The sequence below is a fragment of the Antennarius striatus genome, chromosome 11 (assembly GCF_040054535.1).
Source record: "Antennarius striatus isolate MH-2024 chromosome 11, ASM4005453v1, whole genome shotgun sequence".
Lineage (NCBI taxonomy): Eukaryota > Metazoa > Chordata > Actinopteri > Lophiiformes > Antennariidae > Antennarius > Antennarius striatus.
The window spans coordinates 1,511,648-1,535,155 of NC_090786.1; the positions used below are offsets into that span (position 1 = coordinate 1,511,648).

At 41.3% G+C, this 23,508-nt stretch overlaps 2 protein-coding genes across 5 annotated transcripts; both read right to left on the reverse strand.

The window, feature by feature from the left end:
• Window positions 1-222: 222 nt before the first annotated feature.
• LOC137604197 (high-affinity choline transporter 1-like) lies at window positions 223-15,261 on the reverse strand. Of its 4 annotated transcripts, none has more exons than XM_068328173.1 (9): window positions 15,220-15,261; window positions 12,934-13,151; window positions 12,287-12,403; window positions 9,736-9,891; window positions 9,509-9,657; window positions 8,896-9,039; window positions 8,530-8,683; window positions 8,012-8,229; window positions 6,335-7,470 (listed from the first exon to the last, which is right to left on the reverse strand). In XM_068328173.1, exons 2-9 carry the CDS (start codon window positions 13,115-13,117, stop codon window positions 6,940-6,942), a joined length of 1,653 nt encoding a protein of 550 aa, XP_068184274.1. In that variant the 5' UTR covers window positions 13,118-13,151; window positions 15,220-15,261; the 3' UTR covers window positions 6,335-6,939. The 4 variants fall into 4 exon arrangements, with proteins under 4 accessions (XP_068184273.1, XP_068184274.1, XP_068184275.1 ...); XM_068328174.1 differs by lacking the exon at window positions 15,220-15,261 and adding an exon at window positions 13,259-13,279; XM_068328172.1 differs by lacking the exons at window positions 6,335-7,470; window positions 12,287-12,403; window positions 12,934-13,151; window positions 15,220-15,261 and adding exons at window positions 223-1,059; window positions 1,225-1,336 and having other exon boundaries at window positions 9,736-11,746.
• Window positions 15,262-17,636: 2,375 nt separating this feature from the next.
• Window positions 17,637-22,321, reverse strand: LOC137604055 (high-affinity choline transporter 1-like). The gene is made up of 8 exons (XM_068327985.1): window positions 22,138-22,321; window positions 21,850-21,966; window positions 20,947-21,102; window positions 20,730-20,878; window positions 20,466-20,609; window positions 20,079-20,232; window positions 18,380-18,597; window positions 17,637-18,131 (listed from the first exon to the last, which is right to left on the reverse strand). The coding sequence occupies exons 1-8, from the start codon at window positions 22,319-22,321 to the stop codon at window positions 17,637-17,639; spliced, it is 1,617 nt and encodes a 538-aa protein (XP_068184086.1).
• Window positions 22,322-23,508: the final 1,187 nt, after the last annotated feature.

The following is a 23,508-nucleotide window of genomic DNA, read 5'->3' on the forward strand; positions in this document are numbered from 1 at the left end:
TCTAAAAAACAATTGGTGTTGACTTCCACACTTTGCCTTGATGTCTTTGTCTTGTTGTCATTTTAAATAATTTAATTTTCTAGCATGTCTGTGATCTGCTTGTTCTCTAAAAAATAAGCGACTGAATGAACATCCTCTGACACTGATATATACAGTACATGCATGCGACTAATTACCAGTGTCTACTTGAGTGGACTAATAATTTCCCTACGGGGATCAATACAGTTGCGTCAAATAGAAAATTTATTGTCCTCTCCACATTACCAGGAAAATCCTCTCAATGCACAGCTTCTGAGTAGTTTAATCACTATCATGCATTTTCAGTGAGAATCACATTACTTTCATCCATGAGCTGACAGTGATCACAGCACCACAATCGTATGTATTGCACAAAACAAAAGACAGGGTTTTCCGTGAGTCACATTATTTAGTTATATAAACAGTATTTTAGACTAGAAGAAAGAGAAAGAAACTATTATTTGTCCTCCATTGGGAAATTATTTTTACACTCAGACCATAGGCCTTAGTGCCAGTATTTGCTCTTCCCGTACGCAATTTTCTCCGGGATTAATAAAGTGTAATGGGTCGGCAGTGGCTCAGTCCACCGAATCTTGGGCTGGGGATGTGGAGGGTGGCTGGTTCAAGACCCACGTCAAGCAAAATACCTGGCTTGACTTGCTCAGACAGATAGATATATACTTCATTAAACCCCGAAGAAATTGTGTATTGATTGATTGATAGTTGCTTCACCTGTTGTCTCTTAATGCTGGCTTTGCCAGTGTGAAACAGCATGTACTGTTAGCAATACATCAATCCTAGAGTCCGGTCCATTTTTTGACTCATCCTCATTTTCTTCTATGGCGCCACCTGCTGGTGCCAACGGTACTGGTGAGTGCTGGGCTTTCACTTTGAACACATCCCACTTCTCAGGTAGAACACCTTTGTTGAAGAGGACAGAAGCCAGGTAGGAGAACAACAAGATGGCAGCAATGGTGGACAGCATGGAGATGGTCTTAACTGGAGCGTACTGGACATAAACGCCATCCTCCAGAGTGCATCCTGGGAAATGTAGGGTTGGTTATAAACCAACAAATGGGATTCCATTGAGCAATATTAATGTACACCCCACCAATAAGCCAGTAAGAGCACCACAATTGTTGGAGATGTTGAAAAAGACGACACATATAAGTTGAGGAAAAAGTAAGATGTAGGCTGCTTCAGTACCAAGGTACAAGAATGTGTAGACACTGTTTTTCAGGCTGGTGAGGGATATTCCAACCACACCCACGACCACCACAAAAGCATGGATCACCCACTGACTGTCTCTGTCTGATGCCTGAAAGGACAATAAAGTGGGAGATCAGGTGAACACATGGTTAAATCTTTTCTACTTTCAAATAATGATTTCTATCACTTTCACTGTAACTCTGGTCAGTTGGAGTACCTCTCAATTAAAACCATGTTGCTATCCATGGTGGGGAGCAAACATTAGAAGGGTGGATTGGATTGGTTGGATTCCCCAACCCGCATGCCCATCCGTGTAACATATCAGGAAGGACCTCCCTTCTCCTTAGACTAACTCATGGACTCTTCGAGACTCTTCAAGTCAAAACTAAGGCATCCAGGAGGCATCCGGAACAGATGCCAGAGCCACTTCAGCTTGCTCTGCTCGAGGTGGAGGAGCAGTGGCTCTACTCCGAGCTCTTCCCTGGTGACTGAACTCCCCCTCAAAGAGACTCGAACCAACAACCATCAACATGTGCCTTTTTTCTACTCTAATACTGCTGCAGCTTGATTAGAAGAATGCTATCACTATCACTCCTATAATGTTGACTGCCATAATGGACTGGCTGACGAGCCACCTTACTTACTGATGTCTGAGTGATTGACTGAGAGAACAGAAAAAGGATATTTTAGTCGAAAAAAATGAAATACAAATAAACCTGTCCCTGACTGTCATATTTCTTGGCTTGATAGCATGTCCAAGGCATTTCTTAAAGACACTGAACGCCAGACAACAGTATGTGCACCTGCAACCATGTGTGTCTGACAGTGTGGTCAGTGACACTGGCGCCCTACAAGGAACCATTCTGTTTACTTTTCTCTTTACCCTTTACACCACAATATTGAACTACTGCACAGGACCTGCTGTCTAGAGAGGTTTTCTCATGACACGGCAGTAGTCGGATGTATCAGTGAGAGTGCTAACACAGGTACAGTTCAGGACTGTTGAGAACAGCTTTCTCATGTAGAGTGAGAAAAACCACCTACAAGTCAATGTGACAAAGACAAAGGAATTGTTGCTGGAATGGAGGAGAATGAAGGAGCAGGTAACCCTTCTCTCCTTCACTGTGGACATTTTAGAGGACTGAAATATTTGGGGGTCCACATTGACAACAATCTGGTCTGGGAAAGCAAATGGGCAACTTCTCCAAGTAGGGCCAAATCCGTCTCTTTTTCTTGGCGAGGCTGAGGTATTTAACATCTGCAACACTATGCTGAGTGTGTTCTACCAGTATGTGGTGTCCAGTGGGCTCCTCTACACTGTGGTGTGCTGAGGCAGTGGTCTGAGTGTGGCAGACGTTTAAGTCTGGACAGACTTATCCACAGGACCAGTGACATTATTGAGGCAAAATCGGGCTCTCTGATAGTGGTGTTGGAGAGGAGGACATTGTCCAAGTTAAGGGTCATCTTGGACAATGGGTAACACCTGTGGAGGGCATTTATTGGACACAGGAGTTCATTACAGTAGTGAGAGAGAGATAGAGAGAGAGGAAAAAGTAGTAAAACTGGCAAAAAACAAGCAAAAGAAAAGACTGTGCAGCAGAGCGTGCCAAGTGGCTGCTGTCAACTACAGCGCTCAGGATCAGGAATGTAAACTGACACTGATATTGTACATACTTGTACATATGTTTGTATCCTTTTATTTATTTTCTTATTTATACCAAATTCTATTTTGGGCCAATTCCATAGCCGACTGGTGACTCCCAGGCAGTCACATATTGAGTTATGACAGTAAAAATGCCGGATGGTCTGGGTGTTGTCACTGATGTGAATGAGGCTGGCAACTTTCCAAATCAATAACACAAGCGCTAAGTCTTTATCATGCTGTAAGTGTATATCTGACAAATCTCTGTAGGTTCTCAGTCATCCAGGTTAAGGTAAATCAAGAAGAGCAAGAAAGAATCAATTGGTTTCAATTGTGTCTTGGTGGTTTTGGTCATTTATTGTTTTCTGGCCCAGCAAGAGTATACAGGTGACCCATCTTCAAGCAACCTTGAACCTATGTCCGGCAAAATTTCGACATCAGTTGTATGACTAAAATAAAAAAAATTGTGGAGCTTCTATATCTTTGTCCAAATAAGAATGGCTGGAGTAAGGCCACAGCACAACAAGAGTTCAGACACTACAAACGTCCACCAATTCCAAGCACTCCCATCCCTTCTCTGTACAAAATTAGATTTACCTTTACACGCAACACTGACATTGAGATTTCACAGATAAACACAAAGCAGCAACAAAAAATAAGGAGGTCTGGCCAGTTAAAGTTTTCGTTGATGTTCTCACCTATTTGAACGTCGTTCTGACAGCCTCGTACTCCAAGACACTACCTGCTGGACAACATATTCCTGTTGTTCAAAACAATATTTGATCTTCTCTGCCAATCCTGCTATAACCAGTTCTTTCAGTTTTCTCACTGAATCCTTAATCTTTAAAAATCCTTCATGAACTCACCCTCTTGTCTCTTCTATAACCAACCCACCAAGTTTTTCTAACAGGCTATAACCAGTCCCCCCAGACTCTCTGTCAAACTATAATCAGTGAGAAGAAATTATCTTTTCATTCTTTCATTTTTCATTCTCTTGCATCACCAATAACTATTTACCACAAAACATGCAACCACAAATACAGATTAATGAATCCAATTACCAACTGAGAGGAAACACAGCATTTTTACAGAAGAAAGCAAGAACTACACTGAAAACATTTTCATTATCGTTTACTGGTGTCAAACTCTGGAACAAACTGGATAATGCCGTTAGGAGAATGGGAACTCTATTGGCCTTTAACAAAGCTTTTAAGAACGTGACTTTGCAAAGTTATGTTTCTGACGTAAATGATGGTTAAAGTATTAAATTGTTATGGCTAATTAAACTTCATGTGTCATGCCTGCGAAATAAATGTCACTGTAACCTTAGTGCAGTAACTGAGACGTTGAGCGATAGCTGGGTTAATAGTCGGCACATGTAAGTCTTCTCCAGAACTGACAAAGACGTGTGCAAAGATGCTCGCCTGTTGGACTGAATGTACGATTTAAAACAGAAATGCACCGAAACAAAATAATTGAAGTGGGACATGCAAATGTATGAATTTGGTTGACAGTGTGTTGCAATGAGAGAGGATGCAATGAGGTGTTATTGATTTAGGGGATGGGAACTTTACAAGCCAATGGCTTCTACCCATCAACCCCTTTTTTTTTAGATGTTGTTGTTGATGTTGCGAACTTGATGAAGGTGTGAAGTCTGTTGTAACATTTCACGCACTGAATGTAAAACAAAAATAAATAAGCAGAATAAATGGTGTTGTTACTGTTTAGCTTCAGCTCATTCAGTCATTCATCACAAAACAAAATTCTTACATAGAGAATGAACGAGTGTGGAGAGATGTGATTATGACATGGATTCACCCCGATGTCTACGATTGCATCACTTCCGCTGTCATCAAGTGCATCGTAACTTATGATATATTTTCTTTGGCTAAGGTCCCCACTGATCATGAAAATTAATAATGCCACCAAAACTTCTGTTTAATTATGTACTTCAAATAATACACCTGGTTCATTTTGACTTTCCTGTTTCTTTAAGACATACTAAAAGAAATCAATAAAAAATTGTTATAGTCAACAACAGTTATATTTTTAGACCAAGCAGAGGGTAAAAAAAAATGGAATTACTCAGCTGTGAGGGAAAAACACATGGAATCACGCTGTCAGCTTTCATTCCCAAACCCAACACCTGCATCAGATTAGATGTGATCGTTAGTCTGGGGTTAAAAACGAGTGACCACACCGTGGAGAGCTGCTGCACCAAGAAGACTGACATGAATCATGATTGTCCATTGAAGCAAAGGAGAGAATTATCAAACTTATTAGAAGGTAAATCATCATGCAGTGTAGCAGAAGATGTTGGCCGTTCACTGTTAGCTGTTTCTAAAATCTGGGCCAATTGCAAAAAACATGGGGAGGGTGTGAAAGGCAGACATGCTGGGAGAAGAAGGAACACAAGAATCAAGACAGAAAGCAATATGTCACCGAAAATAAAAAACCGAAGCAAATGACCAACAAATGGGAGGCTGTTATAAAAGCCACAGGTGGTGCAACAAAGTGCGAGTAACAGTCCTACCCACTGCATGACTGCACGATCCCATACTAATAAATATTTTACTTCATGAGGAAACTTTCCTTTGCATAGCTTCATACAAACCAAACTTGAACTCAATGTTAACACAAAGCATCAACATAAAGGTGGACTAACTTGCCAGTTAATGTTTGTTGATGGCCTCATCTGTTTGGACGTCCCGTTGGCCTTTACCAAAAATAGGTCTTGTGGTTTTTTAATATTTAACACACCTAGTTGTTCATTATAAAAAAAGTTGGTCTTCTCCTGTCATACCATAATCACCACACTCAGCCTGTTCCACTACAAGTCCTTAGTGGGGGGTTTTGAATTACTCAATTACTTATTTACTCTAACCGTCCCATTATAGCCAAGCGACTGGGCTCTTCTGTCATACTATAACTTGTCCAACCAGCCACTGACAACAGTCACAGCATCACACATCCAGTGTAGAATAGGAGCTAATTCTTTGTTTAAAAACATGTTCGCAGTGTTCAGGAAATAATAATTCTTCAGAATTGTTAAGATCATGGCTTTATTTCACAGTCGTCATCATCATCTTCAGTCGCATTATCCTGAGTTGGGTTGCTTTAACAGGGAACCCCACACTACCCTTTCCCCGGCCACATCCACCAGCTCTGACTGGGGGATCCCGAGGTGTTCCCAAGCCGGTGTTGAGATATAATCACTCCACATAATCCTGGGTCTGCCCTGAGGTCTCCTCCCAGCTGGACGTCAAAGATGCAAAAGAGACCAGTGAACGCTGCAGGTCACAGGCTGATGACGCAAACAGGACCACATCGTCTGCAAAAAGCAGCGATGCAATCCTCAGGCCACCAAACTGTAACCCCTCCTCACCACGACTACGCCTTCATATCCTGTCCATGAAAACCATGAACATAATTGGTGATAAAACGCAGCCCTGGTGAAACCCCTCCAGGGATCCTGGAGGGGTTTAGCTCTTTTTATCAGTGTTGTCATAAAACTTTAAAATGCCCAAGGGAGTCGCAGAAAGTAATAAAAGTCAGTCCAAACTTGTTCTTGATGTCAAATGTTGTCTGTGTACATCTGAGGTGTTTGTGTCACTGCCACTGACAATACCAGTGAAAACAGCATTGAGGTCTAAAACAAAAAGGAAAAAGACAACTCTAGCCAACAGTCTTCATGTCAAGGTTTCATGATGACAGACTTTATTATCATAACCATGAACAGGCAGTATCTAATTGAGTGTTTACAACCCTGATCTTCACATAAAATATAAAAAGAGCAAAACGGGAAGCAACATGAAAATATGACATACATGTAATGTTTATAATGCACCAGGGGCTTTTACATAAATACAGAAAAAGCAAAGGAGGGGACCTCTAGGTTCTGCGAAACAGAACTCAGCATCACAAAAAGAGGAGTCACGAATAGTAAAGAATGCCCAAAAGTCACTGTCAAGTCAGAAAGGAAACACTTTTCTTACTCTATTCTTACCAAGAAAACTGAAGAGAAAACGACACACCTTCACCACCAGTATTGTAAAGAGTTCAGTACTTTTTTACAGTTGTTTCTCTTCCTCGTTACTCATTTCCTTATTCCCTTCTACCTCTATGGCGCCACCTACTGGTGACAGTGGTACTGGTGAGTGCTGTGCTTTCACTTTGAACACATCCCACTTCTCAGGTAGAACACCTTTGTTGAAGAGGACAGAAGCCAGGTAGGAGAACAACAAGATGGCAGCAATGGAAGACAGCATGGAGATGGTCTTAACTGGAGAATACTGGACATAAACACCATCCTCCAGAGTGCATCCTGGGAAATGTAGGACTGGTTCTAATCCTAATGATGGGTGCCCACTGAGAAGTCTTAAAACCAATCCCACCACTACACCCACAATAGCTCCATAACTGTTGGAGATGTTAAGGAAGAGGACACAGACGAGCTGAGGGAATATTACTACATACGCCACTTCAGAACCAAGGAACCAAAAAACTACAATGCTGTTTTTCAGGCTGGTGAGGGATGTTCCAACTACACCCACGACCACCACAGCAGCACGGATCACCCACTGGATCTCTCTGTCTGATGCCTGAAGGAGACAGTAGAGATAGATCAGGCTAACAGGACATGACTGACATTCTTTCATCTTCCTCCGTCACATCATGTTATTCCATTCAAATTCTCTCTGTTGCCTCTCAAATGAAGGCCACATCTTTACAACAGCAAACCCTCACGATCCAGTCAGATGACCACCAGTCACATTCCAGATCTGTTTTGATGCATTTATTTCATGGGAGGTAATGTCCTAACAAGGTAGTGACTTTCTAAACATTTTAACTGGCTATCTGAGGAAGAAATTTACCAACCAAGGTAAAACTATGACATCCAACAGCATGAAGAGCTCTTTTCACCCTTTGAGAACTAGAATGATTCTGTCACAGTTGCATGATTTTCCTACACCAATCAAGTTTATTTCATATCATGACACAGGTTTGTAACACCATCAACAGTCACCAAGATTGAGCTAGAATTCCAGAACAGGAGTTGCTGACAGAGGGGATCCATCACACAGACATGGACAGAAGGACATAATGCTTCCAGATATTATTTAGAACAATAATATTCTCTACCTGAGGTCTCAGTATAGTCTTGTAAATGTTAGAGGTGAAGATAGAAGATGCTGAAAGTAAAGCCGAGTCAGCTGATGACATCACAGCAGCTGCCATACATCCAATACCAATGATGGAGATGAAGGGTGGGGTGAGGTGTTCCAGGGCGATGGGCAGAACCATCGCAGCTTCTCCACGTTCATATGGAGATGGAGAACCATAGGTGGTCTGGTTCCAGTCTGAAGTTGGGCAAGGGGTTTAAAATGTTCACACGATCAGTGTAACAGAGTTTGGAGAATCAAGAAGAAACAATTAAGGTGAATGAACAAGCACTTTACTAATATTCTAAAATTGACATTCTTTCTACAATGATTTCATGATCAGCAAACTGATCTGATAAGAGGGAAGCCAATTTTTAAATATTTGTATTTTTCTCACGTCAGTTTTACATACAAATGAACAATGACAAACATATCTTGACTTTTCTTGTACTATGGTGTGTTATTCATTTCATTTTCAAACATTCATTCACTCATTACCTGTAGATGAAGCAGCTGCACCGAGCAATATCACAGGTATCCCAAATATGAGTATGGTGAAAAAAGCTACAAAACTTGCGGTCTTGGCTGTGGTTGTAGAAGAAGATGACAGGATCCTCTGGTGGACCCACTGATATCCCAATAAGCCCAGTGCCTGAAAAGTTAACCAGATAGTTGGTTAATTTAAACACTTGAATAACATCAACACCCACCTTAAACTGACTAGTCATACGATAGTTACTCTCACCTTGACACTGGTTGACATTATAGTCACTGTCTACAAACTGAGTATATACAAGTACCTTTTCTTATTGTATTCGTAGATCCCTTCACACATTGTATTGGGTAAAGGTCATGTTTCCTTACAAAGAACAAGAAGTCATCAATCATGATCCAGATCTTCTTCATCTCTGGTTGACCAATCCAGGGAGCGTGTAAGGTGTTGTTCATCAGAGTCTGACTGATGTCCAAGGTGTGAGGACTCGTCATGACAAAGGGAACACAGATGGACTGAAAAACAAACACAAACGTAAACAATACAGTCACAGACACCCGTGAATTCAGAATTTTACCCTGACCTACTTGCATAGGGCAAAGCACTAGCTTTGATCTATGGTGTTACTCACACTGGCCTTCTCTCCCGTCTTTCTATCTTATCCGGTTCCTGAGTGTACAATAGTTGAAATTTGACCTTGAACTAGTTTTCTCAAGGTCAAGGTCATCATCTCATTTTCATCAACCTTTGAGGCCCGAGTGATGTGTTTTTTGTTTCATCTTTCTATCTGCAAAGGTTGCTAAGATAATTGGTGGACTAAAGAAATGACGGACAAAAGGTTGAACACACTAACACTGATAACTACAATACATCACTGCTTTGAAGCGGTGATGTATTTATGAATAAACCTTTAGGACTTTGTGTGAAACCGTTTTCTTAAAATAAAAGGTAAGACATGCTATGAAATAAAAGCAGCAAACTCACCATGCCGACAAATATCAGGACAACCTGTATAACATCTGTGTAGGCCACAGAGTAGAGACCTCCCAGTAGGGTGTAGATAATGGCCACAGCAGCAGAGATCCAGATACAAACAGAGAACGGCAAATCCAGAACCACACTCATGGTTCCTCCTGTTAGACACATTGTGTCAGTGAACATTTATAACCAGTCGTTGTTTGAATATTAACAGTGTGAGTATAGTGTTGTACCTAAACCAGTGAGTGTTGATGGGAGCCAAGTCACATCACAACAAAGAGAAGCCAAGCTCATCACAGCTGTCATCACTTTTCCATACTTGATGTTGAAAGGGTCCAGCATCGTCAAAAACCTTCTTTCTCTCATGGGTTTGGCAAAGAACAAACCTTCTACATTTGAGAACAGAAAAATGACCATTGAAGAATAAGAGTGTATGTGCTTAGGATCAACAGTCCAGAGCAATGGAGAGTGTTGAAAAGAGGTGAAGAAGCGTGTCCAGGCAGGATGGAACGGGTGGAGGAAAGTGTCAGGTGTGATGTGTGATAGAAGAGTTTCAGCTAAAATGAAAGGAAAGGTGTACAAAACTGTGGTGAGACCAGCGATGTTGTTTGGTCTAGAGACAGTGTCACTGAGGAAAAGACAGGAGACAGAGCTGGAGGTAGCAGAGATGAAGATGCTGAGGTTCTCTCTGGGAGTGACCAGGATGGATAGGATCAGGAATGAGTACATCAGAGGGACAGCACATGTTAGAGGTTCTGGAGATAAAGTCAGAGAGGCCAGACTGAGATGGTTTGGACATGTCCAGAGGAGAGATAGTGAATATATTGGTAGAAGGATGCTGAGTTCTGAACTGCCAGGCAGGAGGCCTAGAGGAAGACCAAAGAGGAGGTTTATGGATGTAGTGACAGAGGACATGAAGGTAGTTGGTGTGAGAGAAGAGGATGCAGAAGACAGGGTTAGATGGAGGCAGCTGATTGGCTGTGGTGACCCTGAAGGGAAAAGCTGAAACAGGAGGGAAAAGAAGAAATATAAAGTTGTTCAACATCACCATATTTTTGGCCCACATTACTTACTGAACATCAATAATGCATGAATAAAATATAGATTTGAATATGCTTGATATATTTTGTTGATAACTGATCTGAACGTCTTGTTTGACGTTTTTTCATTTCCATGAAAAATTACATTAAAATCCTCCACCTTCTTGATCTCTTCTCCCTGTAACCTCACTCTTCCACTTGGGTCCCTCTCATTCACACACATGTACTCTGTCTTACTGCAGCTAACCTTCATTCCTCTCCTTTCCAGGACAAACCTCCACCTCTCTAGCTTCTCCTCCACCTGTTCCCTGCTTTCCCATAACTTCATTGTATGTCTCATCAGCTTTATTCCTCTGTAGTTGCCACAACTCTGCACATCTCCCTTGTTCTTAAAAATGGGCACCAGCACACTTCTCCTCCATTCCTCAGGCATCTTCTCACTAATCTGAGATCCTGTTGAACAACCCAGTCAGAAACTCTACTGACACCTCTCCTAGACACTTCCATACCTCTACAGGTATATCATCAGGACCGACTGCTTTTTCACTCTTATAAAGTCATGCAACACTCTTCCTTTTTCAGCTTCCACCATTTCGTCTTCTGCTCTGCCTTTGCCCTCTTCATCTTCCTCACCACCAGAGTCATCCTACACACCACCATCCTATGCTGTTTGGCTACACTCTCACCTACCACTACTTTGCAGTCACTGATCTCCTTCAGGTTGAACCGTCTACACCAGATGTAGTCTACCTGTGTGCTCCTACCTCCACTCTTATAGGTCACCCTATGTTCCTGGCTCTTCTGGAAGAAAGTATTCACTACAGCCATTTCCATCCTTTTTGCAAAGTCAACCACCATCTGTCCTTCTGCGTTCCTCTCCTGGATACCAAACTTGCCCATCACCTCCCCATCAGCCCTGTTTCCTGCACCAACATGTCCGTTGAGTCTGCTCCAATGATAACTCTCTCACTTCTTGGTGTACTCTGCATCATTTCATCAAAGTCCGTCCAGAATTTCTCCTTCTCCTCCAGCTCACATCCTACCTGTGGAGCATACCCACTAACAACGTTAAACATCACACCTTCGATCTCTAGCTTCAGACTCATCACTCTCAAGTTATACTCTACTCTATCTGACTTTTTTTTTTTACCTCCAGGACATTCCTAACAAACTCCTCCTTCAAGATAACTCCTACTCCATTTCTCTTCCCATCTATATCATGATAGAACAACTTGAACCCTGCTCCTAAACTTCTAGCCTTGCTACCTTTCCACCTGGTCTCCTGGACACACAGTATGTCTACCATCATCTCAACCAACTCTCTACCTTTTCCTGTCATAGTTTCAACATTCAACGTCCCTACTCTTAGTCCTATACTCTTGGCGTTCATCTTCTCTGTCTTCCTGCAAACACACTTTCTTCCTCTTCTTCTTCAACCAACAGTAGTCCAATTTCCACCGCTACCCTGTAGTTAAACAGCACCGATGTGTGTCATTGTAAACCCAGGCCTCAACTGATCCAGTATGGAAGTCATGTATTTGATTTGCTTGTTTGATTTGGCAAAAGTTTTACTTCAGAGGCCCTTCCTGACACAAACCTTTTTATTTATCCAGGCTTGGGACCGGCACAATAAGGTACTGGCTTGTGCCCTCTCGCGGCTAGTGCCCCACTTGTAGTTGCTAGTTTTATTATATTACATTTGAATTTAAACAGCATCTCATCACACGTGATTTAAAACTCTTACCAATAATAAAACTTGAGCTGTTTGATATTAACATGATCATTGTCCATGTCAGTCCCATGGAGGGCGTGTACATCATCTCAACTGTGCCAACGATCGTGGCTCCTCCGACCCATGTAGCTGCAGGGTAGATCAATTTAAATTTTTAACATATTGATTTAACATAATTAATTATAACTACAGGAAGTACCAAAATTACTTTACGGTATTTTTTGGCAAAAGTAGACATGAACACTTGTGAAGTCCATGTGTGACAAAAGAAAACGGTCCAGCTAAGAAATAAAGATAGGACAGTTTGGATTCTGGTGCAGCTGGTACTGACTGTGACTTTACTGCTATTGATCTCGATAGACAACAGAATTGCTTAGGTTTTGTGATGTGTTTTTTCTGATCCATCCATTTTCCTGAACACCACAAAATCAACAACAAATGACTCCAAAGTACTCTGCTGTACTCGTTTGTGCAATAATCTTCAACCACTTATTAAAACACTTATTGATTTTGTCGTTTCATCAGGAACTTAATTAATTCTTAACTATTTATCTTTATTTTCACAACAATAAATGATAAGCAGTCTATGTGTTCATTCAGGAACGGTTATTCTGAAGGGGAGTTAAAGCCACCAAATACTCAGCTTCAACTGTACTCACCTGTCATGGTGAAGATCCCCACCACCACACTGATGTTCCGGTTTCCCAGCAGGACCATCTCCATTCCAGTGGCTCCACTTTTCTTCTGTTTCCTTTTGGACTTGAAGGAAGCCCAGATTCCGGTCCCAAGAACCAGCAGGTAGAAAACCACCATCACTATCACTCCTGGGACGTTAACAGCCATGATGGGCTGTTAGACTGTCTTCAATGTCTGATGACTGAGTGACAAGAGGGACCATACCTCAGTGAAGTTATAATTATAATTATCCGCAGTGGATAAGCTGGTTTCAGGCTTTATTTGATTGGACAGACGGCTCATGTTTACCTGTTTAAATACTGATCAATTCTTACTTCTTCCCTTGAGGTGTTGCTGTTAACCCAAACTTCCTAAAGCACCACAGGAAGTTCTGTGGTCTGGGTGTAGTGTCACATGTAAACAAGTGGTTTTATCTCCACATGGGTCTCACAGGTTTTATTTTTTCCTCTTTCTCAGCTGGACCAAACAGGTGAGGTGGTTTAAGTTCACTTGGTAAGCTCCTTGTCAATGGGAGGAGCTACTCAAGTGTTGGCAGGTTGTTTGTGTGTGTGTGTGTGTGTGTGTGTGTGTGTGTGTGTGTGTGTGTGTGTGTGTGTGTGTGTGTGTGTGTGTGTGTGTGTGTGTGTGTGTGTGTGTGTGTGTGTGTATGATGATGATGATGATGATGACAATAATGGTTGCTGATTGTCACACCACAAAATATTATAAAATGTATGAGACCCATTTTCCACAGCTGCAGCATCTCATTTACTTAATACTGATTAAAGAAGGCTCTTCTTGTATAATTAGCTGTTGTTTCATCACAAATATTACTAAATTCACAAATATTTATATTGGAGTATGCCGTGGAAACACCGGTTACCTGAACTTTACGTAATCTCCTCTGACACCCTATCTCCTAGTTGAATGCCCTGTTTATTTCTTTGGCTGTTTAATAATTGCTCATTCTGGTCTGTTGCCAAATATTTATTAAAGATTTATTCATGTTTTCCTTTTGGTCGCACACTATTCTTGCAATAGTACACTAGTACACAAACCTCTGTTTTTATCCGGGCTTGGGTATTTAATGTAGCAGCAAGAGGCCACAAGCCAAACAGTACATTTATTTATTTCAGTAATGGCACCAGCCAAAGATGATTAATGTCAGCAACCACAAGGTTTATTAAACAGAACCTTTGGCCTGTTTGGGTTTTGGACATAACCCATGTTACATTACAAATCTTGTGTCACGAAACTGCAAAAAAACAAACAAAACAAAATAGGAGTTTAACTCTAACTGCTATGAGGAATAAATGCAAATACTTCTCAAGAAACCATAACTTGAGACAGGAGGTCTCAGAGTACCAGTTGTGCCCAGGAAGCAAAAGAACCTTCTGGCAAGGGAAGTGGCAAGAAGCTAGACTCAAAAGCCTCAAGTTTAATCAACGCTCCCACAGACTGGAGAGAATGATTGCGATGATTTTCTTAGGTTTTTTCAAAACAAGATTACAAATCTTAGGGATGAGATCAGTCACGTACTGCCAAATACTAATCCGATAGCAGACAAATCGAATAAATCTCGCAACAACCTGGAGTGCTTTCAGCAAAAGGACCTCTGTCTAATGTCCTCTGCTAAACCCACCACCAGTCTAGTAGACAAAATTCCAATGACGCTCCTCAAAGAGGTAATACCATCAATACAATACCATCAATGAATTAAATAATTAATCAGTCCTTGAAAATGGGTTATGTACAGCAATCTTTTAAAGTGGCTGTGATAAAGCCCCTCCTGAAGAAACCAAGTCTAGACGTTGGCCACCTCTCAAACTACAAACTATCTCTAACCTGCCATTCCTATCCAAGATCCTAGAAAAAGCAGTGGACAAACAGCTAAACAACTAGCTATTGGAGAACAATCTGTTGGAGGATCTTCAGTCAGCTTTGAGAAAGAACTACAGTACTGCACTGCTAAAAGTTATAAATGACCTTTTAATAGCGTCAGATAAAGGTCTTCTATCTGTTTTAGTCCTATTAGACCTGCACTCTATAAAATGATTCAAGGACCTAGTAAATGTGACAGTATTATATAGTTATGCATGCTCAATAACAATTCTGAATATCATCAAGATGAGTATTTGATTTGACTACATCAAAATTAATTAGTAAAACTCCAACAGGAATATTTGTGTGCAATAGACACATGTAAATTTAGTTTACTTACTTAAAATAAAGTATTATTTGACTCACAGATTACATAGTTTAAATATTACCTCATGGTACTTGACTGTCTTCAGCACATCTGATGACTGAATATCTACCTGAGTGAAAAGAAGGACTGTACTTCAGATAAGATATGATAAGGATGACGAAATGCCCACATTGAATAGTTTCATACTTTTTTTTATCGAATGACAAACATTTTTTGTTTGAACCCGTTTGAACTTGTATGAACACTGAGCAATCCTTATTTGCTTGGTGCGAGTAACTACTTGTGATAATTATCTGAGTTACATAGAGACACATTTATCGTTTTTTTCTATTTATATGTAAAAAAAAATTCCTACAGTTACCACAGTTGAAATATTGGTTTATTGATTATTTATTTGGCTAGTAGCGGGTCTCCCTTAGAAAGAGGGTGAGAAACAGTGCTATTCTAGGGAGGCTCAGAGTAGAGCCGCTGCTCCTTCACTTGGAAAGGAGTCAGTTGAGGTGGTTTGGGCATCTGGTGTGGATGCCTTCAGGGTACCTCCCTAGGGAGGTGTTCCTGGCACATCCAGCTGGGAGGAGACCTCGGGGCAGACCCAGGACCAGGTGGACAGATCATATCTCTGTCCTGGGACCGCCTTGGGATCCCCCAGTCAGAGCTGGTGGATGTGGCCAAAAAAAAGGAAGTTTGGGGTTCCCTGTTAAAGCTGCTGCCCCCGCGACCCGACTGAATAATGTGGATGTAGATGATGATGAGGATGATGATTTATCATCATCATCTAAGACAAGCTTTAATCCACTGAGGTATTCCACGACACTCACGTGAATGACATGCTGATATTCTTCTTGATCATCAAAACTCCGACACGCCACTTTTGATTACTGTGTTTTATTTGCATAACTCCACCAATAGTTAACATCAAATAGCGAAATATTCAGACTTCAGCGTAAACACCAGTTAATGCTTTCAGAAGATGTCTCTACTTCCTCCAGATGAAACTTAACCGCACAACATTGGTGTCAAACTCAAGGCCCGGGGGCCAAATGTGGCCTGTTACATCATTTCATGTTGCCCGCGAGATCATAAAAGGTCAGGTTTAAACAAAGTTCATGTCTTAACTTGTGTTTGATGTTATTTTTCTTTATTTTCTTGGATAGTTTGAGCCTGGATTGATGGGAGTTCTGTGGGTTTAATAAGCTGACAAATTACAAGGTTTTATGTTATAACAGAAAAACAAGCAAACATATTTTTTCCGTGCAACTGCATTGTTTGTAACTTGAATAAGTAATAAATTTAGTTATTTAACTTTAAGGAGTAGTTACATTTATTTTACTTTGTATTGAGTTACATTTGGTTACATGTATACGTTACATCTGGTCCTTCGAGGACAGCCATGATGCTGATGTGGCCCTCAGTGAAAATTAGAGGCCAACATAAAAACAACATATGATAAAATTTAAAAAACGAGTTGTTTCGAGTTAAGTTATTCTATATTATATGTCGGCTACAAAAGAATACATGGAAAAATGATAATCAAGTTTATGTCATTTCGCTCAAATTAACGCAGTTGTTAGACTGAAAATCACGATAAAACTATTAAAAGCACATAATATCATGTTAATGTACAATTTATAAGAATAGAACATGTAATCATATTACAATGCTTGCTATTTCAAAACTATTGTTGAGTCACTCGTGATTTTTTTTGTTTATTATTTATTTCAGAAACGATGATAATAAAAAGCAAAGAGTTCAGCAAACACTTTGCTGTTCATTATCTCCGTTTTGGGTCTACTCACATGTCTTGTTACGCACTCACTCAAGTGTATTTTGAGTAAAGGACACCTGTCCAGCCCATCCTATCTAGTCCATTTTTTATTGGTATTATATTTACTTTTTTTCTCCATTCCACATACATTTACATCATTAATTCTATTTAATTTTATTAACTGTATTAATCCCCGAAGGGAAATTAGGAGTCCACTCCACGCATGGTTAGTAGGTAGTAGTGTGTATAGGCCCATAACACACACACACAAGAGAACTGTGGGCATGCATGTGAGGCGGAGGTAGAGCTCCAGGCAGCTTGTTCATGGTGCGCCTCCAATGAGCAGATTGTAAAACGGACGGCGCCTCGCCCAAGGGCGCCTCGGCAGTGCTCGGGAGGTGAGCTGACGCCTCCCCCTGTCAGCTCACACTCCAAAGTGACTGGGTGGTCGCAACAATCGAACTGCTGATCTTGGAATATTGGATGACCCGCTCTACCGCTGAGCCACTGCCACCCCATTAGGATGTAAATAAGAAATTTCTAAAAATAATTTGAGGAATTTAATCTTTTTTTTTGTACAATTAGTTTGATAAAATGTTACAAAAAGCAGTGTGATTCACTTTCTATGTTATATAGTATTTTAAAAATAATCCATGTTATACATGAGGGGAACTCGTTTGAGTAGAAGTATTAACAGAGTTGTTTCTGTTCATTTACTTATTTTCGTCTGTGGTGCCATCTACTGGTGTCAGTGGTACTGGTGAGTGCTGGGCTTTCACTTTGAACACATCCCACTTCTCAGGTAGAACACCTTTGTTGAAGAGGACAGAAGCCAGGTAGGAGAACAACAAGATGGCAGCAATGGTGGACAGCATGGAGATGGTCTTAACTGGAGAATACTGGACATAAACCCCATCCTCCAGAGTGCATCCTGGGAAATGTAGGACCGGTTCTAATCCTAATGATGGGTGCCCACTGAGCAGTCTTAAAACCAATCCTATCACTACGCCCATAATAGCTCCATAACTGTTGGAGATGTTCAGGAAGAGAACACAGACGAGCTGAGGGAATATTACTACATACGCCACTTCAGAACCAAGGAACCAAAAAACTACAATGCTGTTCTTCAGGCTGGTGAGGGATGTTCCAACTACACCCACGACCACCACAGCAGCACGGATCACCCACTGGATCTCTCTGTCCGATGCCTGAAGGAGACAGTAGAGATAGATCAGGCTAACAGGACATGACTGACACTTTCATTTTCCATAATCATTTTAACCCACAATCAAGTTTAGTTCATATCATGATGCAGCTTCGTAACACCATGAACAGTCACCAAGATTGAAGCTAGAAATCTAGAATAGGAGTTGCTGACACAGGGGATCCATCACACAGACATGGACAGAAGGACACAATACTTTCAGACATCACTTGGAATAATTATATTCTATACCTGAGATCTCAGGATGTTCTTGTAAATGTTAGAGGTGAAGATAGAAGATGCTGACAGTAAAGCCGAGTCAGCTGATGACATCACAGCAGCTGCTATACATCCAATACCAATGATGGAGATGAAGGATGGGGTGAGGTGTTCCAGGGCGATGGGTAGAACCATAGCAGCTTCTCCACGTTCATATGGGGATGGAGAACCATAGGTGGTCTGGTTCCAGTCTGAAGTTGAAAGGGGTTTAAAATGTTCACATGATCAGTGTAATAGAGTTTGAAGAATTAAGGAGAAACAATTAAAATGAATGAACGAGCACTTTGCTAATATTCTAAAAAACTTCTTTCTCCAATGATTGTATGATCAGAAAACTTTAATATGAGAGAAGCCAATTTTCTCCGGTCGACTCACCACCTGCCAAGAAAACCGTAGGGGACAGGTGCAGTATGGATTCGGTGGCAGTCGTCAGCATGGGGCTCGATGACCCAATCCCTAGACAGAGTCTAGCTCAAGGGCCATGGGATGTCACTTCGCTGGGGGGAAAGGAGCCAGAGCTTGTGAGGGAGGCAGAGAGGTACCGACTAGATATAGTTGGGCTCACCTCCACCCACAGCTTGGGCTCTGGAACCAAAACCCTTGAGAGGGGATGGACTCTACACTTTTCTGGTGTTGCCCAAGGTGAGAGGCAGCGGACATGTGTGGGCTTGCTTGTAGCCCCACAGCTCAGCCGTCATATGTTGGAGTTTACCCCAGTGAACAAGAGGGTTGCATCCTGCGCCTTCGGGTTGAGAGCAGGTGTCTCACTGTTGTTTCGGCCTACGGGCAGTGTGGAATACCCGGCCTTCTTGGAGTCTCTGGGAGGGGTACTGAGTAGTGCTCCAACTGTGGACTCCATTGTTCTCCTTGGGGACTTCAACGCTCACATGGGCAATGACAGTAAGACCTGGAAAGGGGTGATTGGGATGAACGACCTCCCCGATCTGTAAAGGAGTGGTGTTCTGTTATTAGACTTCTGTGCTAGTCGCAGTTTGTCCATAACAAACACCTTGTTCAACCACAGGGATGTCCATAAGTGGCACCAGGTCACCCTAGGCCGGAGGTCGATGATTGACTTTGTTGTTGTATCATCAGACCTCCAACCCTGTGTGTTGGACACTCGGGTGAAGAGAGAGGCAAAGCTGTCAACCAATCACCACCCGGTGGTGAGCTGGATCCGCTGGCAGAGCACGGGGCCAGGCAGACTTGGCAGGCCCAAATTTGTTGTGAGAGTCTGTTGGGAATGTCTGGCAGAACCCTCTGTCAGTGAGGTCTTCAACTCCCACCTCCGAGAAAACTTCTGTCAGATCTCATAGGGTTGACCATGTTCTCCCCCCCGTAGAGTGGGGAGGCGCACCCTTAGAGATGGGGTGACGAGCTCAGTCACCAGGGAGGAGGTCAGAGTAGAGCCGTTGCTCCTCCACCTAGAGCGGAGCCAGCTAAGGTGGCTCTGGCATCTGTTCCTGATGCCTCATGGACGCCTCCCTGGGGAGGTGTTCCGGGCATGTCCTACTGGGAGGAGACCTCGGGGATGACCTAGGACACGTTTTAATAGTTTGTATTTTTCTCACGTCAGTTTTACATACAAATGAACAATGACAAACATATCTTGACTTTTCTTGTACTATGGTGTGTTATTAATTTCATTTTCAAACATTCATTCACTCATTACCTGTAGATGAAGCAGCTGCACCGAGCAATATCACAGGTATCCCAAATATGAGTATGGTGAAGAAAGTTACAAAGCATGTGATCTTGGCTGTGGTTGTGGAAGAAGATGACATGATCCTCTGGTGGACCCACTGATAACCCAATAAGCCCAGTGCCTGAAAAGTTAACCAGATAGTTGATTTATTTAAACACTTGAACAGCATCAACACCCACCTCAAACTACAGTCATACGATAGTTACTCTCACCTTGACACTGGTTGACATTATACAAATTGGGTGGGTGTCTACAAATTGAGTATATACAAGTATGATTCCTTGTAGTATTGTTATATCACAATGTGAAGGGATCAATCAAACATTGTGTCGGGTAGAGGTCATGTTTCCTTACAAAGAACAAGAAGTCATCAGCCATGATCCAGATCTTCTTCATCTCTGGTTGTCCAATCCAGGGAGTGTGTAAGGTGTTGTTCATCAGAGTCTGACTGATGTCCAAGGTGTGAGGACTCGTCATGACAAAGGGAACACAGATGAACTGAAAGAGAAACACAAACGTAAATTATAAATAAAACTTTAGGACTTTTTGATGCTTTGTGGGAAACTTTTCTTCAAATAAACGGTGACACCATGCTATGAAAAAAAGCAGCAAACTCACCATGCCGGCAAATATCAGGACAACCTGTATAACGTCTGTGTAGGCCACAGAGTAGAGACCTCCCAGTAGGGTGTATATAATGGCCACAGCAGCAGAGATCCAGATACAAACAGAGAACGGCAAATCCAGAACCACACTCATGGTTCCTCCTGTTAAACACATTGTGTCAGTGAACATTTGTAACCAGCCATTGAATAATAAAAGTATAGTGTTGTACCTAAACCAGTGAGTGTCGATGGGAGCCAAGTCACATCACAACAAAGAGAAGCCAAGCTCATCACAGCTGTCATCACTTTTCCATACTTGATGTTGAAAGGGTCCAGCATCGTCAAAAACCTCCTTTCTCTCATTGGTTTGGCAAAAAACAAAGCTTCTACATTTGAGAACAGAAAAACAAGAAGAATACAATTTTTCATACAAATGAATAAACGTCATACAAGACGTTCAGATCAGACGCCAACAAAATGTCAAGCATATTCGAATATATCTTTTATTCATGAGTTATTGATGCTCAGTAAGTAATGTGGACCAAAAATATGGTGATGTTGAACAGCTTTACATTTATATTAATATATAAATGTTAAATATGTATTTAATAAATATATTAAGAAGAAGAAATTATTTTTCATGTATTCATTTTCTTTGTATTTCATTTTTCTAGATTTGAAGTAATCCATACATTTTTTTTCAACAACATTCATGCTGCAGGGCTAAAAGTTCTGAAACAAAAAGAGTTCTGCTGCATAAACGTGACTGAGGCCTACAGGTATCTGGAGAAGCCTAATAAGAGAAGAAGCAGCAACCTTAATGTTAATAATAATAATAACTAGTGCTTTAAATGTCCCTCTTGGGGAAATTCTTTTTACACTTCACACTTCCCCAAGAGGGACAATTTAAGTACTGGTTATTATTAAAATTTTAAAAGAAGGTTGCTGCTATCTGCCTTGCTTACTCCAAATGATTGCTTCCATATAGTTATCATTGATTTAAGTACAGTAATTATTCTATATTAACCATACTTAAAAGGCCACATTTACTTCTATGAATAACTCTATTTTAGTGCCCCTCTTCTAGTTGCTAGTTTTATTATATTACATTTATATTTGAACAGCACTCTTACCAATAATAAAACTTGAGCTGTTTGATATTAACATGATCATTGTCCATGTCAATCCCATGGAGGGCGTGTACATCATCTCAACTGTGCCAACGACCGTGGCCCCTCCGACAAACGTAGCTGCAGGTCAGATCAATACACAGCAATTAATATTTATAACACATTGATTTAAGGTAATTAATTCTAAACACCCTAACCCTAACGATAAAAGATACCAGAACAGCGGCCATTTATGTGGTTATTCTGAAGGGGAATTAAACCCACCCAATACTCAGTTTCAACTGTACACACCTGTCATTGTGAAGACCCCCACCACCCAGTTGATGCTCCGGTTTCCCAGCAGGACCATCTCCATTCCAGTGGCTCCACTTCTCTTCTGTTTCCTTTTGGACTTGAAAGAAGCCCAGATTCCAGTCCCAAGAACCAGCAGGTAGAAAACCACCATCACTATCACTCCTGGGACGTTCAGCGCCATGATGGACTTGTTGACTGTCTTCCTGGATCACTGATGTCTCAATGATTTTGTCAGCCGTCTGCATTCCAGATCACAGTAGAAGACCTCTGTAAAAACTGGTTTCTATGTACTTCATGAAAGTCCCATAAAGTCTTTACGAGGTAAAGAGAAGACAATTCAAAGCTGTCTGCTCACATACCATTCATTCATACCATCCATTCCAAAATGAAACATACTGCATCACTCTGTTGAGAGCAAAATCTGTTCATCCTTGATTTAGTCTTCATCATCTTTATCTCAACATTAAAAACTTTAGAGAATTCGTCTGTCTTCTCTCAACACAATATGTTTTTCAACAAGTACATTGAATTTTCACTGTCATTGTGGCACATTGTTGTTTCTATCAGTTATTTCGATCATTACATCCAATTTCCTGCTACTCCAGATATTAGCTTTGGTAACCTAGAGCATGAGCATGTTTCTGTTCTTCCTAGCAACAACAAAGTTTGTTAACTTTATAGATGGTTAAAACAAGAACTTGACCTTGCCAGTGTTCTGAGGGTGTCTTGACAACAATATAACGATCATGTTAACGTCCTTCAGTAGACAGACAGCATTTATCCAAGAATTAACCAGCATTTCCATCTGCTCTATTTGAGTCTGGTGCCCTGTAAACACAGTTCACAACTATATTCTGGCCTTTTGTTGCAGACACTCCAACAGTTACACATTTGATTATACTGTCAACAGATATCGACATGCTCTTTCCTCTAAACATAACATCTGACATAACATCTGTCTTTGATGCCACCTACTGGTGACAGTGGTACTGGTGAGTGCTGGGCTTTCACTTTGAACACATCCCACTTCTCAGGTAGAACACCTTTGTTGAAGAGGATAGAAGTATAGAGTAAATAAATAGTAACAATAAAAAAAAAACAAGAATGATTAACTGATTAACGGCAATGATAAAAAGCACACTGTTATGAACATGCGTGTGTGTTGCCTGTGGCGATTCATTGAAAAGCCTGATGGCTTGTGGGTAGAAATTGTTTGCCAGCCTTGTGGTACTGAACTTCAAGCTCTTGTAGCGTTGGCCTGATAGTAGGAGTATAGTGTGTTGTGGATATGTGCTGTCTCTTATGACAATTTGTGTTCTATGAAGGACTCTGGTTTTGTGAGTGCCTTGGAGTGAGGGGAAGACTGCC

What these genes read in the sequence shown, in the direction of transcription:
- LOC137604197 (XM_068328171.1), bottom strand. Translation starts at nt 10,417, where the DNA reads ATGTCCTCTGTCACTACATCCATAAACCTCCTCTTTGGTCTTCCTCTA. An exon ending in ATCAACACTCACTGGTTTAG is followed by an intron (nt 9,658 to 9,735) that starts GTACAACACTAT and finishes TGTGTCTAACAG; the next exon opens with GAGGAACCATGAGTGTGGTT. An exon ending in TCCTGATATTTGTCGGCATG is followed by an intron (nt 9,040 to 9,508) that starts GTGAGTTTGCTG and finishes TTTGTTTTTCAG; the next exon opens with TCCATCTGTGTTCCCTTTGT.
- LOC137604055 (XM_068327985.1), bottom strand. Translation starts at nt 22,321, where the DNA reads ATGGCGCTGAACGTCCCAGGAGTGATAGTGATGGTGGTTTTCTACCTG. An exon ending in CTGATGACTTCTTGTTCTTT is followed by an intron (nt 20,233 to 20,465) that starts GTAAGGAAACAT and finishes TTAACTTTTCAG; the next exon opens with GCACTGGGCTTATTGGGTTA. An exon ending in AGAACATCCTGAGATCTCAG is followed by an intron (nt 18,132 to 18,379) that starts GTATAGAATATA and finishes TGTCTCCTTCAG; the next exon opens with GCATCGGACAGAGAGATCCA.